The sequence below is a fragment of the Zophobas morio genome, unplaced genomic scaffold (genome assembly GCF_036711695.1).
Source record: "Zophobas morio isolate AGI-343-1 ecotype UQ-CSIRO unplaced genomic scaffold, CSIRO_AGI_Zmor_V1 ptg000012l, whole genome shotgun sequence".
Classification (NCBI taxonomy): Eukaryota; Metazoa; Arthropoda; class Insecta; order Coleoptera; family Tenebrionidae; genus Zophobas; species Zophobas morio.
This window is the reverse complement of record NW_026972117.1, coordinates 16,874,418-16,890,203: the sequence shown is the minus strand read 5'-3', so window position 1 is coordinate 16,890,203 and position 15,786 is coordinate 16,874,418. Positions and strand designations below refer to the sequence as shown.

General features: G+C 35.8%; 1 protein-coding gene across 1 annotated transcript; it reads left to right on the top strand.

The window, feature by feature from the left end:
- Positions 1-13,970: 13,970 nt before the first annotated feature.
- LOC135128392 (uncharacterized) lies at positions 13,971-14,784 on the top strand. Its single transcript, XM_064055304.1, has 4 exons — positions 13,971-14,081; positions 14,163-14,368; positions 14,417-14,560; positions 14,613-14,784. The coding sequence occupies exons 1-4, from the start codon at positions 14,069-14,071 to the stop codon at positions 14,700-14,702; spliced, it is 453 nt and encodes a 150-aa protein (XP_063911374.1). The 5' UTR covers positions 13,971-14,068; the 3' UTR covers positions 14,703-14,784.
- Positions 14,785-15,786: the final 1,002 nt, after the last annotated feature.

The following is a 15,786-nucleotide window of genomic DNA, read 5'->3' as shown; positions in this document are numbered from 1 at the left end:
ACAAATGTGTGCTACAAACATTACTTGAGTATACGTATGGTAGTTGGTAGACGGTAGAAGATAAAATGATTAACTCAGCGACAAGTATAAACGGTTTTCTTTGTGTTGAAGATTTAGATTAAGTTTGATTAGAAATCAAAACAAAATCATGTTGCGTCAAAAAATTGAACGTTTATTTTTTCAGTTTATTGTCTTATGGTTTCTACTAGTGAAAAAAATAGTATATTAACCACGGTTGCAAAGCCACTTCTAGACCTCGCGCTTCAGAGCCCTCGAAGCTGCGCGTCTCAGGTTCTAATTTGCGCTCGGTCTAGAATGCTTGGCTCTGCAACCTTGGCTAACACGTTAACCGCCGTAATGCATTGAAAAATTCAGGTCCCTCAGGGCGACTTTTTTTTCTTTAAAAATATGTTAAGAAAAGTATTGTGTATCAAGAATATATGGATTTCGTTTCAAAATTCTGTATTTTTTCGTGTTTTTTAAAATTATTTTAAAAGGCACAACGTCTGTGCCACGCGGCGTCAGATTATCTTTTTGCCACACAGGCCGATGTGGCACAAATGTTGTGCCTTGAATCATTGGCACGTCATTCAGAGAAAGTGCACGATTTGAAAAATTTAGATATAAGAACATGTGTTGTATGCTACAAAATGAACGTCTCAGAAATTGGCATAATCAAAAACACCTCGATCTACAAATTAATGCAGCAAAAATTTTTGAATTAAATTCTTTTTTTTTTAAACAAGACAGTTTTATAAAAACATAAACGTTTTGTTTTAGTTTTGTTTCTAATTATTGCTATTCAAATTTATTTCTGTTTGAAATCTATAAAATAATGTTTATTTTATATTTATTTTATTTTATTTTATTTTATTTTTTTTATTCCTTCTAAATAAAATTTTGAATTCCAACATCAAGGATTCGAGTTTAATTTCTAGTAATTTTAAATAATATTAGCAATTCTGGCTTAAATAATCCTATCTAAATTTTTTCTAGACCCACTATAAAATGATAATTTTTAATTCATCATAACAAAAAAAAATTCGTAGGGTTTTTGCGTTTCTGGGTTCCCTGCATCGCGCTCTATAAGATCCCATTTAAAAATGAAGGTTTCAATACACAGCTAGCGTGCCAAGAAACAATGGAGCTCGGTAATTGACATGGCACAACTCCTGTGCCACAAAGCCTGGGCGGAAAAATTTGCAAGGCACATACGGTGTGCCATGCGGCGGTCAACGTGCTAATAATATACTATTTGAGATTTGTTTAGGATGCCTGTTAGTCTGAAATTATTTTGCCATATTTTCTGTCTTTACGTCTATATCTGGAATGAATTTCAGTAGAATTTTGCTTTATTTATTATTTTAAACAGAAACCTAAATTATAAATGTGATATAAAATGTATTTCTTTTGTCATATATGTTTACATGTTTCAAAAGGCGTTTTCTTTTGTGTCCTTATATTAAAAAGTTGAAAAGAAACAAAAGTATTTCCCACGTGTTACAGGGCTGACAAAATTTATTTGTGTATTAATAAGGAAAGAGATTTTGTCAAGGGTATAAACCGGCCCTAGCTATTAAAACACCTAATACATATATAATTCAAATTGAATATCCTTAAGTGAAGCAAAAAATGTGGCCAATGGATCGTGAACACTCCAGAAATTGGAAGATGTGTGTTGTTTCGTAAATTACCACATATTTAATTATAAATGGTCTACCGATGTAAATATGACTGTTTGATCAAAATTCAAGTCAATGTTTACTGACTTTTCCTGCTATAGGTGGCGTAATGATGACGTCTTAGTCAGTATGATGAGCATCTGGCAACGCATTTGTGTCGTTAGGCGAACACGATTCGTTTTGAAATGTGTGCATATTTAGTATAATTCTTTGTGTATGCTGTTGGGGGACTACACAATATTTATTTACTAAAAATATTGCATATAGTTCTGTTAAAATATTTAACCCCCCAAAATTTTCGCTACTCAGAGCCCAGGTAGCATAAAGCACGCCAAAATGATAATCAAAATCACCACAGCAATAATAATAATTTTCCTAAATTTCTTTGTAAAAAACTTCGGATTAAATTTCATTGCTCTAAATGGATTTTTGAACCATGAAAAAGAAGTTTCGGGACGACTAGAACAAGCATTCGATCATTTAAGAAATATACCAGTGACTTATATTTACTTAGGTTTAGGAAGTCCATGAGGATCACCTCGTCCTAAACCTACCGGAAACTTTTCCGCTTCGTTTGCCGTTACCAAATCAAATTCCAGCTCAAGAAATCCACCATAAATATCGTTTTGTGTTTGGGGATCGAAGCTTTTTAAAGACCACCAGCCTTTGGTTCTTCGAGCTTTGAAAAGATTAGTAAATGCATTCTTAGGCTGTTCATGTGTTAATTCTGATGCTTTTGCTGAAGATGCAGCTCGAGGTAATTTCTAAAGCTCCAAATTTGTTGTACCTAGGGGAAAGCGTTAGTTTTTATAAAGAACTATTCAACAAACCCAAGAAATCGTCAAAAGAGAACTTGTCGTTGTCCCAAATTTGCAGTGTTAATCGACATGGTAATTTTATTTCTTCGTCAGCTCCAAACACCAGCTTCTTTTTGATAACGACTTTGTTTTCAGAACTGAGATAATCAAAAGGAAAGACGAATCTCCAGTTAAAGTTTGCTTCTTCGTTGAGAGATCGATAACGTACGTCAGTAAATTGAGGATCCGAGGGTGATAAAATCCATCTAAAAAGATCAGTTACTTTAATTATAAGTTATTTTGGGACTGACCCTTTGACGAAAACGTCTGCTTTTTTCTCTCCTGTGAGCAAATCTTGTTTTGGGACTTTTATCCCGTGTGCGTTCCAGATAATTACTCGAAGCTCATATGGTACCGGTTTACGTAGGGTAATATCCACCTGCTTAGGTGTGGGTACGTCGACTAAAGGAAAAATATCTATCCATAGCTGCAATTTGCCCTACCTAAAAATTTTTGGTCAAGCCATATTAATATTTATAACCTGTTCAAGTCCTGGTTTTTGAGGGTTGTATAAAGATCGGGTTTCTACATGTTCGAGGACTAGTGCATAAGCCACTAGTGGTATTTCGGACCAGTGCTTTAGAGCTTCTAACGCCAGTATTTGAGGATCTATCTCTATATTTTCAGTAACCAAAAGAAATTAATCTTTATCTGCTGTTCTTCATCTGTTGTTCTATACCAGTGAAATTATCCGGACTAAACATCCTAGAAGCTACTTTTACAAAATTTCTTTCGTAGTGTAAGTCCGGTATTTTAAATCTGCTACAAAGTGTTTCCAAAATTGCAGTCGGTTTTTGCTGACCTCTCCACTGGCAGTAACCTGAACTACAAAATTTCTTTTTGATGAAAATTTCAAACAACTTTATTTTTACGTTAAATAGTGCCCATCTATCCCACAACTGGCTCTATGTTTAGTAAAAAATCTATTTTCCAGATCGATTGTAGTTTCTCCAATGAGATCATCTGCTGTAGCAACATCGTAATCCATTACCGTAATGACTAAAGTATGATCTTCGGGGAAAACACCCTTCATTTCAAAACATTTGCCGAAAATTGGATTCAATTGTTCCATCACAGGATTATCTTTGTCGTTAATTTCTTGTTGGTTATGCTTTAAACGAATGTAAGGGTCCGATTTTCCACTTACATCTTTCGGTCTTAAATTTAAACCCCTTATGCAATAAACTCTCACAACAAATCGAACAGGAGTATTTGACCGAAAGTCTTGAAACATTCTTTGTTCTAAAAACAGACCTCTAAAGGTCACATAGTCGTTGCTCAAAGACCACCGATAAATTTTTAAAGCGCCTTTAAATATCGCTGAAGTGTTTTCCTCGTCTGCTATTTCGTCTCCAGTTTTTTTACCTTTATACATTGGAAAACAAGTAAGAGTGTCAGTAAAACCACCAAATTCAGGTTGTTGTTCAAGTTCGCTCTGATATATCTACAATGAAATTTGAAAAAATTATAAAATAAAGAAAGTAAACAACTACCTTCAATTTATACTTGTAAGTTATAGGAATCTCGCCATTCGTGTGTGTTTCCTTTAAAATAATGTTGTTCCGGTTCGGTGTCTGCCAACAGTTTCCCAGATTTTTGTCAACGGTACAGTTTTTTAAAAAATGTTCGCCATTTATTCTCTTTGGGAGAAGTTTCTTCAACGTTTGGTATCGTTTCAACTTTCTGAGCATGTTCTAACTTTTGTCTAATAGATCCTGCAAATATATAACGCTTACTGGAATTTGTATTCAAGAATCACGTACCTAGGGAGGGAATAAAATTTATAGAGCTTTGTTGAACGTGCATTAGTTTGGATTCTCTTTCCAACCTACTCAGAGGTTTGTAAAAGAAAGGCCCCAGTGGAGCTACGTGGGTACCTGCAAACACATTTATTCCAAAATCTCGACAATCAAACATCTTAAGACATATTGGAGGTGCGTATTCTTGTTCCGGAATGTTAAGTTCGAACAACTTTATCGGATTTGTAAAATTCAAGTTTTTCTTGGCATTTGAAAGTGCGTCAGATGAAACACTAGTATTACAACACTTTATTGTGATTTTTGGTTTAGTGATTTGACCCATCTGAACTTTCTTCAGGTCTCTAACCCCCCAAAATACCACTTCGATTCGATGATTCATAAAATTTGGTTTAACTTCTGCAGGTATTTTAAGAACAATGTCGTCCTTACTATGGGCTTGATCTTCAGAAACTTCTAACAGTTCAACACCGGCTAGAAGTTCTCCACCTCCACTAAATCGACTGTAAATCTTGTGCCACGAAAGATTGACAGGGGGCTTAGAAGAATCATAAAAATCCTCTTTTGTTTTAACGACAGGGTTCACAATACATTTTCCGATTGGTTCAACAGTTCACTAAAAACAACCATCGTAGTAGATTACAAAAGTAACATTCATACTAATTCACCTTTGTCGTAAACCTCAAAACAAGCAGTAGGAGGATTGGCAACGATAAAATTAAGTGCCCCATATAGACGCATTTTTGGAAAAATCAAAATTTTTCTCAACACCTAGGTTTGCCAAGAGTCTGTCCCTATCACTAATCTCCCCTGAAAAATGTGAACTGTCAAATTTCTAGCGATTATTTCTCTTTCACTAATAACCAAATTAATTATAATCATTTAGCATTATTTATAGTTATAATTCAGTACTATTATTATTTCGTTATTAGAATTTAATCGTGAGCACGGAGTCTAGTACAGTACAAAGCAACGTTTTAAAATTCTGTTGAAACATTATTCTTAAACACGTTTTAAAAATATTAATCACTATTTCCTTTTTCTCTCTACGCCACTGACGTAATAAATGTGTACACTGATGTATCTCTTTACAGGAAGTCCCATCCGTTATCCTTCACCACAACATGACAATTACAAGCTCAAACACAAACCTCATCTACTACTCGAGAGCTTGTTGCATCTCTCCAGGACTCCAGAAGACCCGGTGAGCTCGGCACGGCGTCGTTGCTCCACTTCCCGAGATCAAAGTTCCGTTTCGAAGTGTGGGGCGAGCAAGCATTCCCAAATGTCATCGTCGGCCTCCTTGACGGCGGAATCTGCCAGCAGGTGGCGCAGCGACCAACCGAGTGATCGGCGATGACCCACCGATCGATGCAAGGTGGTCGAACTCGGGACAGATTGACCAGAAATCTGCGACGATGGACACATTTCGATCTTCGAAACATTTTTTTCAAAAATAATGTCACCAGCTTTTTCATTTTGGATAAATTTTGGTCAGACGCAAACGTGTGCATTGCTGGATTCTTGAGGTATGAAACAACAGCCGAACATGAAATTTGATATTATCATCAAATGGGAAACAAATGTGGGTGGGTGGTGCTAGAACAATTGTTGAACCAAAACAGTTCGTGTCTGCAAACACTGATTTTACACTTCGAATGTATCCTACGCAAATCAATTGACTTATTATCCAAATTGCCTTCTCTGGGCCAGTGGTCTTGAAACAACGTGCATAACATAATGAAGATGCGTCGAAAACGATTTTTTTCATCTAAAATTTTGCAGTTTAATAGGGTGAGTCATGTAATCAGTCTAATCACTTATAAAAGGTCCGACTCATCAGCCGGCCGACGCAAGGTGGTCGAACTCCGGGACAGATCGACCGGACATCCGCGACAAAGGGCGAAATCCGATCCGGAGCGCCGCCTCTGGCGCCCTCTGCGCCGCGTCTAACCGAAAGTAATTGAATTTTTTGAGCGGACGAGATTTATGCGGTAGGCGTGCCTTAAGCCCATAAAATCACATTTCGGCACGGCAAAAGCGCCCTTAAGACGGCCGATCGTAAAAGTGAGACGAGGTTAATTTATATCATCGAGAGGTGCTCGGAGGAGATTGCTTTTTAAATAGTAATCTATGCTATTAATAAATAACAAACTAAACAAATATTATGAACGAATTATAATTTTAATGCATACATAATCGTTTTCACTGTACCATAAATTTTGTTTATTTGTTCAGGGAAATTGGACTCGAACATGAATTATGTTTTATGTGCTTGTGCGCCGTGTTTCGAGGCTTTATGAATATTGAAATCACCCCGACGAATTTCGCACCCGACGTCGGACAACAATGGAGCCTGAGTTCGGTGTTAAAATAAACATAGAACCAACATTTTACGTTTGTTCTCCAGAGCGTTTTTTGGTTGGGTTCATGCATGCCGAACCAATGAAGTTTTGTAATTTCTTAAAGTGAAACATTATAAAAGCACATCATACTCTTTAGCTACAACTAGAGAGCGGATTTTACACAACATTTTATATCGTCAAAATGATAGCAGTCCATCTTGTCAGAACAGGTTCTGGAGACAATGGACAATCCCGACACGCTTGGATCCTCAAATGAGCTTTAAAACAATCACTGTCATTTTATTCACTTCGTTAACAGGCTTTTGTTGAAATAATCTTTGATTTTTGATGCAAAATTTGACTTCCATCTTCGAATTTAATGATTAAATAAACCGAATTGACCTTTCTGAATGAGAAACCGTAATAATTCCCTCACCTCGCAAGCATCGCAAAGCTCCTAGAGAATACATTTTTGATAAATACAAATTCCCGACAGTGCCGTTCTCCACACAATTGCACCAACAATCTCAAAAGTTTCCAACGTTCTTATTACGTGTGCAGTTGAGGCTGTCTATGTGACCCTCCTTGGTAAAAAAGCGCCGATCATGATTAGCTGATGACTTGTGATGATTAATGGGTGTCGGTTAATTCTGTGTAAACATCGCGGAATGCGCAAGTGTGAGCGGGCATGGAAATCGTGGATGGACATAATAAGGATTGCCGCGTCATGGAGGCTGTATCAATCAGGCGCCAGCAAGGTAGCTGATGACGTATCCTGAATAGGACCCTTGGGTAACACCTTCCAACACTTACACAATACCGCATGACGAGTCAATCGGATAAATTCCAAATTATTCATTTCAATGATATGAAAGGCGCGAGATGTGGCTTGGGGATGAAGAGGAAACGAACGGTAATTTCGAGGTGCGGGGCAAAAAAGGCGTAGGTAAGTGGCAACGTCTAAGACATCGAGATGTCAGGGTCGAAAGGTAAATATGGAAACAGTTCTTCGTTCTAATCAGCCAAGATTAGTTACAATAAATTCGTTATCTAATATTCTTCAGACATTTCGCAGGCCAAATCACGATCGAAAGAAAAATTTTATCAAAAAATGTCAAAAAAGACAAAACGAAAATGTTATAGACTTTTTAATAAGATTTCTAGGAAAACATATAAGTGTACAATTGTTGCAAAATTTAATTAAACAGGAAACGTGAGATGTTCCAAGGTGTGGAAGACCACAAATAAACGATTAACACCAAGTTGAATCTCTTGTTATTATTGGAAGACAATCCCCATGTAACAACGACGAAAATGACGTTACAAGAAAATGTTAGCCAGTCGTTTGTGGTAAAGTTTTTAAAAAAAGAGAAACTGATGATCCCGACAGACGATTGGAATTTTGTGAAAACTTCATGAGACATTGTGACGACAATCCCAGTTGTTAAAATAGTGTCGTATTTTTCGGATGAAGCAACATTTGTACTTAAATGGTACACATCGACACAATTGTCGATACTGGGCTCGAGAACAACCTCATTGGGTTCAAGCGGCACACAACCAACGTCCTCAAGAAATTAATGTTTCGGTGGGAATCATTAACAGAAAATGACTTTTTTACTTTTTTCACGGAAATTTAACAGCGGATCGATATTTAGATCATCTTAGAACCCCAGTGCTTCCGGATTTAATTGCTATGTTTCCTGATCTAGATAATTCACAAAATTTAGATATTTGGTTCCAACAGGGTGGGGCACCACCACATAAATATAAGGGTTTTTTTTGTATAATCAATTTGATGGAAGGTGGATTAGAAGGCGTGGACTAATAGAATGGCCACCTGGGTCTCCGCATCTGACACCCCTTAATTTTTTTATACGGACATTTAAAAAGTCGTGGTTACATGAACAGACCCGATAATTTAGACGACTTGAAAGCATGAATTCGCGATGAAATGGAGAACAGTTTGAACAATTTTTATTGTATAAATTTTTACTCCAACGCTTTGTTCTGTTTATTTAATATTTATCATTAAAATCAAGTTTATATTGTTTGTTATTAATTTTCCCAATTTTTTTGTTATGCAACTTCTACATCAAACTACATTTTTATATGAAGAAAAATAAGCTTTATCAAATAATCAAAATTATACCTTCCTATTAAAAAAAATAATTGATGACGTCATAACTTTTACAAATTTGACGTAACATTTTTTGGACGTATGTCAAAAAAAGATTAAAATAAAAGACTTTCAAATTCAAATGCTACGATTTTTATAAATTTTGTGCATTACTTTCTCATAACCCGTATAACGCCATCGATCACATCCCTCAATAGGTCTGCATTATTGTTTCTGTCGACTCTTCCCGGAATTCATCCCAAACCCATTGAATCCGGTATTCCTTGACACCGTTTACCTTCTATTCATGTAATTAATTTTTTAAAGAAATATCCTTTAATTTAAAGCATAACTTTTAATAAAATCGGCAATAGATGACCCAATTTAGATCCAACAAAAATTTCAACCAATCTTTACTCAAACATAAGCAGACTTGGGGTATAAAACTGAACATCGGAATTTCTATGGCCCCTTTAAAAAAGATTCATTGTACATATTATAGTAGTAACAGTGTAAGAAAAAACTCATGAGAGAATCGAACGTTTATATTAGAATAAAATAGTGTTATAAAATTTAAACTTTTTTACGAAATTTTGGAAGCCTCGGGGAAAACCTCGAGGCGGATTCAGAATATTGTTACGTTGTACGTGAGAATAAAAATTGGCGTGGATTAAATTTCAACAATTTATCGCATTGAGGATGAATCATCATCGGGGTAAGACCAGAGAGTTCTCGACGGCCATAGGCGTCGTACCGGGGAGGCGTAAGGGTGTATTTCGTAACAATATACAAGAACAGAAGCATATTTTTTTTAATTTACATCCTATTTTGATGAAAAATTTTGAAACGACATTTTGGTTAGCGTTTTAACTACCATCTACACGATATACCCAAAATACCTACGTATAAAGCTGGCAGTGTCGGCTTGTGACTTTTTGAAATGGGGGGAGACAATTCGATTGATGAGTTAAATATGAAGATATAAAATAGGTTGTTATTACCCATTAATAGAAGAAATTATGTGACGGAAATAAATACAAAAATACATTCAATAAAAATAAAAAATGTCCACATTCCTTTTTGCGTTCGGTCAAAATTTTGGTTGATGGCATCTAAAAGTTCATTTTGGACAATTTTAGACGTTCCTTTAAAAACCGTTGCTTCTTTCAAATGATCTGATAAAGCGGAGTTCCATTCAGCCTTAAAATCAATCAGACCTCGAAATATACCTGGATATTGTGATTCCTTACTTTCGTCATGTCTACATAAAGCAAGTTCGAACACTCCACAAAATTTTCCTAATATATGGCGTTTTTTGTCGACCCTTGCGTTATGTGCCCGAATATTATTAATGTAGGCGGTGTCTAATTGTTTCCGAGAAGATTGTAATCCACTAAATGATGAAAATGGCTCGCACTTTTTTCATTTTTTGTTGCTCTTTCCTTTAAGTGTCGTAGATCATCCACGCTAGTATTAATCCAAGGCTATGTAAAACTCATTACTGAGAAAAGACACAAAACAAAACAATTTATTTTTTTCACAACCGCACATCCAAGAATATTTATCATACGTGTTACATCTATTAAAATATCTATGAAAGGCTCTCGTTGAAATATCGCACATGGACGCACGGTGTCCATGGCAACGGTGTAAACAAAACGTCTAAGTCAGCCATGATTTGGTCTCCGTCCCCGGCTTATATCAGCACTTCATTTGCAACATGTCATATATTCAAGACACAACATCTTTAAATGTAAGTGGATGTAAGTTTAGATACATTTTATACAAATGAAGTGAGCTAAAAAATTAGTTTTGATAATTATGACACAAATTTCATGATAATTTTTTAAATATTGAAAATTACAATTTTGCTATGTCCAGTGTGTTTGTAGACGTTGTAATTTGTAGTCCAATAGTTGCGGAGATTATCTCTCTAATAAGAATCAACACAGACAGATAGACGACAGACAGACGGAAACGGGAGACCTACTTTTTCGTATTCTGGGGGTCATGAAATACTCTGTAGATCGTAGTGTGTTTCCCACTATATGGCTGCATATTTTTACTTTTATAATTATTGTGCTTAGCAGCTTTATGTCAGTTCAGTTACTACAGTTTCTATTGTCTTCTTATACCTGTACCGGCAATATTACGCCGATATCTTCAGTCCTTCAATATATTTTCTTCTGCATTTTTTTCTATTACTTATTTGTTAGTAATCATCAATAATATTTTTATTGTATATTTTTATGTTGTCAATATTATTATTATTTTTATTATTAATAAAAGATAAAGGGTAGAGGGCAAGCCCTGTTATGCCCATACAACTGTACAATTACATAATATATATGTAATATACAAGGTGACTGCGAAATACATGCAAAAAAAAAATGGGGAATAGCTCACAATATGATTATGTCACTGGGTAAAATTCACGGTCCTAAGTAGTAGCAGTGTCTAGAAAAAATTATTTGAAATTAAATGTAAATTGTTGTACGCGCCGCTGGACTGTTTTGTGACCTACATACTTACTACAATGAATGGAACAGAGCGAGTCGAATTAATAACCAAAAAAGTTACTTTATCAGGCACTTTTTTAATCGCAACGTGAAAAACACGAAAAGGGCCAGTTAGCATCGAGCAGTCGGTGAAATCGGTTTATGGTGGAGTTTTCCCATGCAGATTGTGTCGAAATGGTAATTGGTGTGCGTGAACATTTGCATTAATGGTACAGCAACTCCGAGATCATGGTACCTTCAACTTCAAACTCACGATCGTGGCCGTGATGGGGCAGAAAGGAGAATTTGGATTTTCGCAGCTTGTAGTGCATCCTACATTAAAAGAATACGGCCACATCCATACCATGTTGACAAAGTACAGGGTTTGGAGCCCGCTGTGTCCACGTTGTGTAACTCACTTTTTGTCCGATGGAACTCCACGTATTCGTCAACAAGTACGATTTCAAGAGACGGTTTTCGATAAATGTGTATCAGTTGGATGAAACAGTTCGTTTGTGGAAATCAACAGTGTCCAGAAATTATCGAAGAACTTCAACAAGTGAAAGTGGCAGCCGCTACTCCGGTGTTTTTTTACCTATCAACAAACCTCTTGCGACGCTCTGAGGCCTGTATTGCTAGTCAAGGACAACATTTTCAACATTTCTTGTAAAAAGGTAGTAGCATTCTAAGTTGCTCTTATTTCTGTTCCAATAAACAATGTAAAATCGTTGTGACAAGGACCAAACATCCGTCAGAATCAAAACTACCAAAAAACTTTCACACTGACCTTTAGCGATGAATGAGTAAATGAATGAACGAATGATAAGCAGCAAAAAGTCGGTTTTACTTTTAATTGAAACTGAAAGTGTTTAGGTCGTTTTTATTCGAACGTTTTTCCAACTCTGTTTACAAGGTGGCTCAGTGCCTTCGTATCGAGGGTGGTTCATGGGGGTTTTGCCCCATTCGATTTTTAATTTGTTTTTTCTATATTTCGGCTCTACTAGGGTGGGGGATGCCGTGGTTAAAATATTTGCACTTATTTCGCAGTCGCCCTGTATATAAATCCTATAATTGGATTTTCTAATCTGTTGGGCAAATAAAGATGATTATTATTATTATTATTATTATTATGTGTATGTAATGTAATTAGCGATGAGGTCGCTTTCACGTCACGGGTGTGACGCCTGGTACAGGGGCGGTTGCTCGGGCGCCATTCCTCTGTCCGCAGAGGGAACACTTCAGGTACTTTAAACCAGAGAAACGGATCTCCAGAGTCTCGAGAGCGAATAAATACGAAGTTTTGATTGGAAATTCTAGAGATAAAAATAATATTATTACAACAATTAACAAAATTAATGGACGTTTTGGATTAATGATCGGAAACTAATTAATTTTTTAACAACACGTCTACTGGATGGCTAGCACTTAGTAATTATTTATCTTTTATTTCTAGTCGAGAAGAATAAACCGAAAAAACATTAAATACTGATTGAGCGTCTTTCGCAATACCGGCATAGGAAAAATGCAACCATAAAAAACCCGGAATTTTAAATCTGGAATTCATAGAAAGACGATCTGGAGATTTTGAAAGAAGATTAACTTTTCTAAAAATAAATATCAGAATTAAACTGCGTATCTTATCAATTTAAATATATTCATTTGTTTTGTAACCGAACCCATTTAGATCATTTTGTACAAGTGTTTTGTTGAGATAACGATAATCGTTCACAAATAAAAAAACTGGCTTAAGACGACTAACCTGAGGGACATCAGAAGTACAGCAAAAGGTTTAGAAATGCGGCCATTTATATAACATATACTTAGAATATATAACACTATATTTTGTAAACATAAAGCTATCTTAATTGAAATCAATTTGAGATTAAAAATAATAAAATAGGAGTACATAATTACAATTTTTTAATATCTCGGTTTTTTTGAAGCGGGTGATTTTTAGAACCTCATATTCAAATAAGGTCAGGTCAGGTTAAGTCAGATTACCCACTGTCTGAGGCTGAACTTAGAAAAGCTAGGTTATGTTATGTCAACAAGAATTAAACTCTTCTTGGATTTAAAATGTTATTGTGATTTTCGTCGTTCCAAGATTTAAACTATTCTTTGCTCAATCAGTTTTCAAGTGAACAATGTTTGAAGTTCAAGATCAGTGATAAATTTTGGAATTTTTTGCTTTGAATCACGTAAAGGAATCAACAAATATAATATCATGTGTGTATGTCAACAATGCTATCATAGTTTAAACAGAAGCTCTTAATCCTTTAATACTGTGAAAATAGATTCTATTTATTTAACGTCACAAAAATTAACTATTGGGAATATTAGATTTTCCAGCAAGCTCAAACACTTATTTATCATTTAATTTTGAAAGTTAGGTGTCAAGTTTAAGTGTGAAAGGACAACTTTAAAAGAATTTGGAAACATATTTTGACTGTTAGCAGGTGGAGGTGAAATAGAATAATAACAGATTGGGACTATCTTGTTAATGTCTTTAAGATATATGTATTAATTTTTTGTCTTCAAAATTTCCAGTGAGTAATTTCCTTTAAAATAGTGTTTACATTTTTAAAGATTACGGTATTTCTATGTAAAGTTGTGATCCTATTGTTTGAAAACGATTACATAAAAGATAAATTAACAAATACATTTTTTCCAAAGATAAAAAGATGTATCAGAGCGACACGTATTTTGAAGGAAGGGACAAGATAATGGAAAACTTTAAAAGCAACCTATTCCAACTCTAAGCATCAGTTGTCTCTCCTCATCGTCATCACTGTTACTACTTCTTTGTCAATATGGAAAAAAGGCGTAAGTACTTAATTTTTTTTTTTCAATTTTTTCAAATATTTATTTATATCTTCAAATAAAAAAATAATAATAAAATGTTAGCTCTCTATCACTGGGTTGATTCCTCCACCACTGATGGAAAGCTTCCTACCACGGCGTTCCAAATGGGTGTCGATCACCACGGCCATGCTATTTACGTAGGAAGAACACACTTTGACAATGAATTGACTCCAGTCCACGTCGTTCCAGGCCACAAAAAAGCCTATGTGGCTTACCAGGGCAAAGAACATCCCGTGGAGAAATATCAAGTAAGTCATATTTTTCCAGAGATTTCCTGTATAACAAGATTTTGGCAGCTTTTGTGCATGAACTTTTTCAAATGGGTGCCAGACCATGACGGCAAAGTACCCGAAGGAGCGGTAGAAGCTGGTAAAAATAAGGACAATTCGCCGTTGTATGTAGGAAGAGTGTTCCACGAAGGGTCCTGGATTATCGGAAAGGTAAACAAATTCAGTCGTTCTTGTTTTTGTGTAATTTGCGATTTTGTCTCAGATACATCCGCAGTTTAAAGTTTGCTGCTATCCTCACGACGGTAAAGAACTGACGACGAAGTCTTACGAGGCCCTGGTCTGTGTGGTATGAATATGGGAATTATATAGTGGTTTATGTAGCTGATATACGCAAGTGTCAATATTTTTTACACAAATAAATAATTTCAAAAATAGTACTACTTCACGATCTTTAAAAAATTCTCAAATTTAGACACACTATCTCATTGTGTCTGTGAAATCTCCAGTCAACTTTGTCACTCCTTACTCTTGTTCTTATCAGATTTATTATTAAACCTCCGGTAGCCGCCTCATCCTCACAAAAAATCCCCATAGAACCACCGCGATGACGGTGCCGAATCCGTGATGACAGTTAATTTGGGGGGTTGCGGTTTAACAGTTGACAGTCGGTATTTGAGCTTATGACAGAAGGTAACGCTGTAATTTATCAAAAGCCGCGATTTGGACATCTCCAGGTAGAGCTTCTTTCTCACGAAACGTCCGTCCGTCGAAACCCCTAACCCTCCCACATAGCAGTGGCGCAATAAAACTGACATTTTCTTCGTTTTGGCCTCCTCGTTCCGGCCCTGTGATTAAATCTGCACCGACATTCGGAAGCCGGGGGCGTATCGGAGATTTTACCCTTTAATTAAATCAAGAACGGACTTAATTCTATTTGTTCAGGATTTTGTAATAGCGGGTTCGCACCAGACACGTCGCGAAGCGTCAGGGCCGAACTTACGCATTTATCTGGCGGCGGTGTTTCACCACTTAATTGTTTACTAATTTGTGTGGATAAATATGAGATTTGAGGTGGGTTCAAGTCCTGGGGGTCTAAAGTTTGAAAGTTTCAGTCCTGTACTCCTGTTTTCAAAAAAAAAAAAAAACGATTTTATTAATTTATAAGAACTAATTATTATCATTTCCTTCATTTCCTACTACTGTTTACAGTCGCATCAGTTACAGAAAATAAAAATTAATGAAGTATGCGTACCGTATAAAATATGCACCAGCCATTTAACACGATTACGTGATTTCTTCTTTGTTTACACAAACATCTAAGTACTAATTGCAACAACTTTATTAAAACGCCAAAACTCACGCAATAAAAACCGACTGCAACTATGTGTGGTGGAAATTTTTTCAATTTATGCAATTTAGTCGACAATTATCATATT

Coding starts and splice junctions, on each gene's coding strand:
- LOC135128392 (XM_064055304.1), top strand. Junction 14,369..14,416: donor ATCCCGTGGAGAAATATCAA/GTAAGTCATATT, acceptor AGATTTTGGCAG/CTTTTGTGCATGAACTTTTT. Junction 14,561..14,612: donor GGTCCTGGATTATCGGAAAG/GTAAACAAATTC, acceptor ATTTTGTCTCAG/ATACATCCGCAGTTTAAAGT.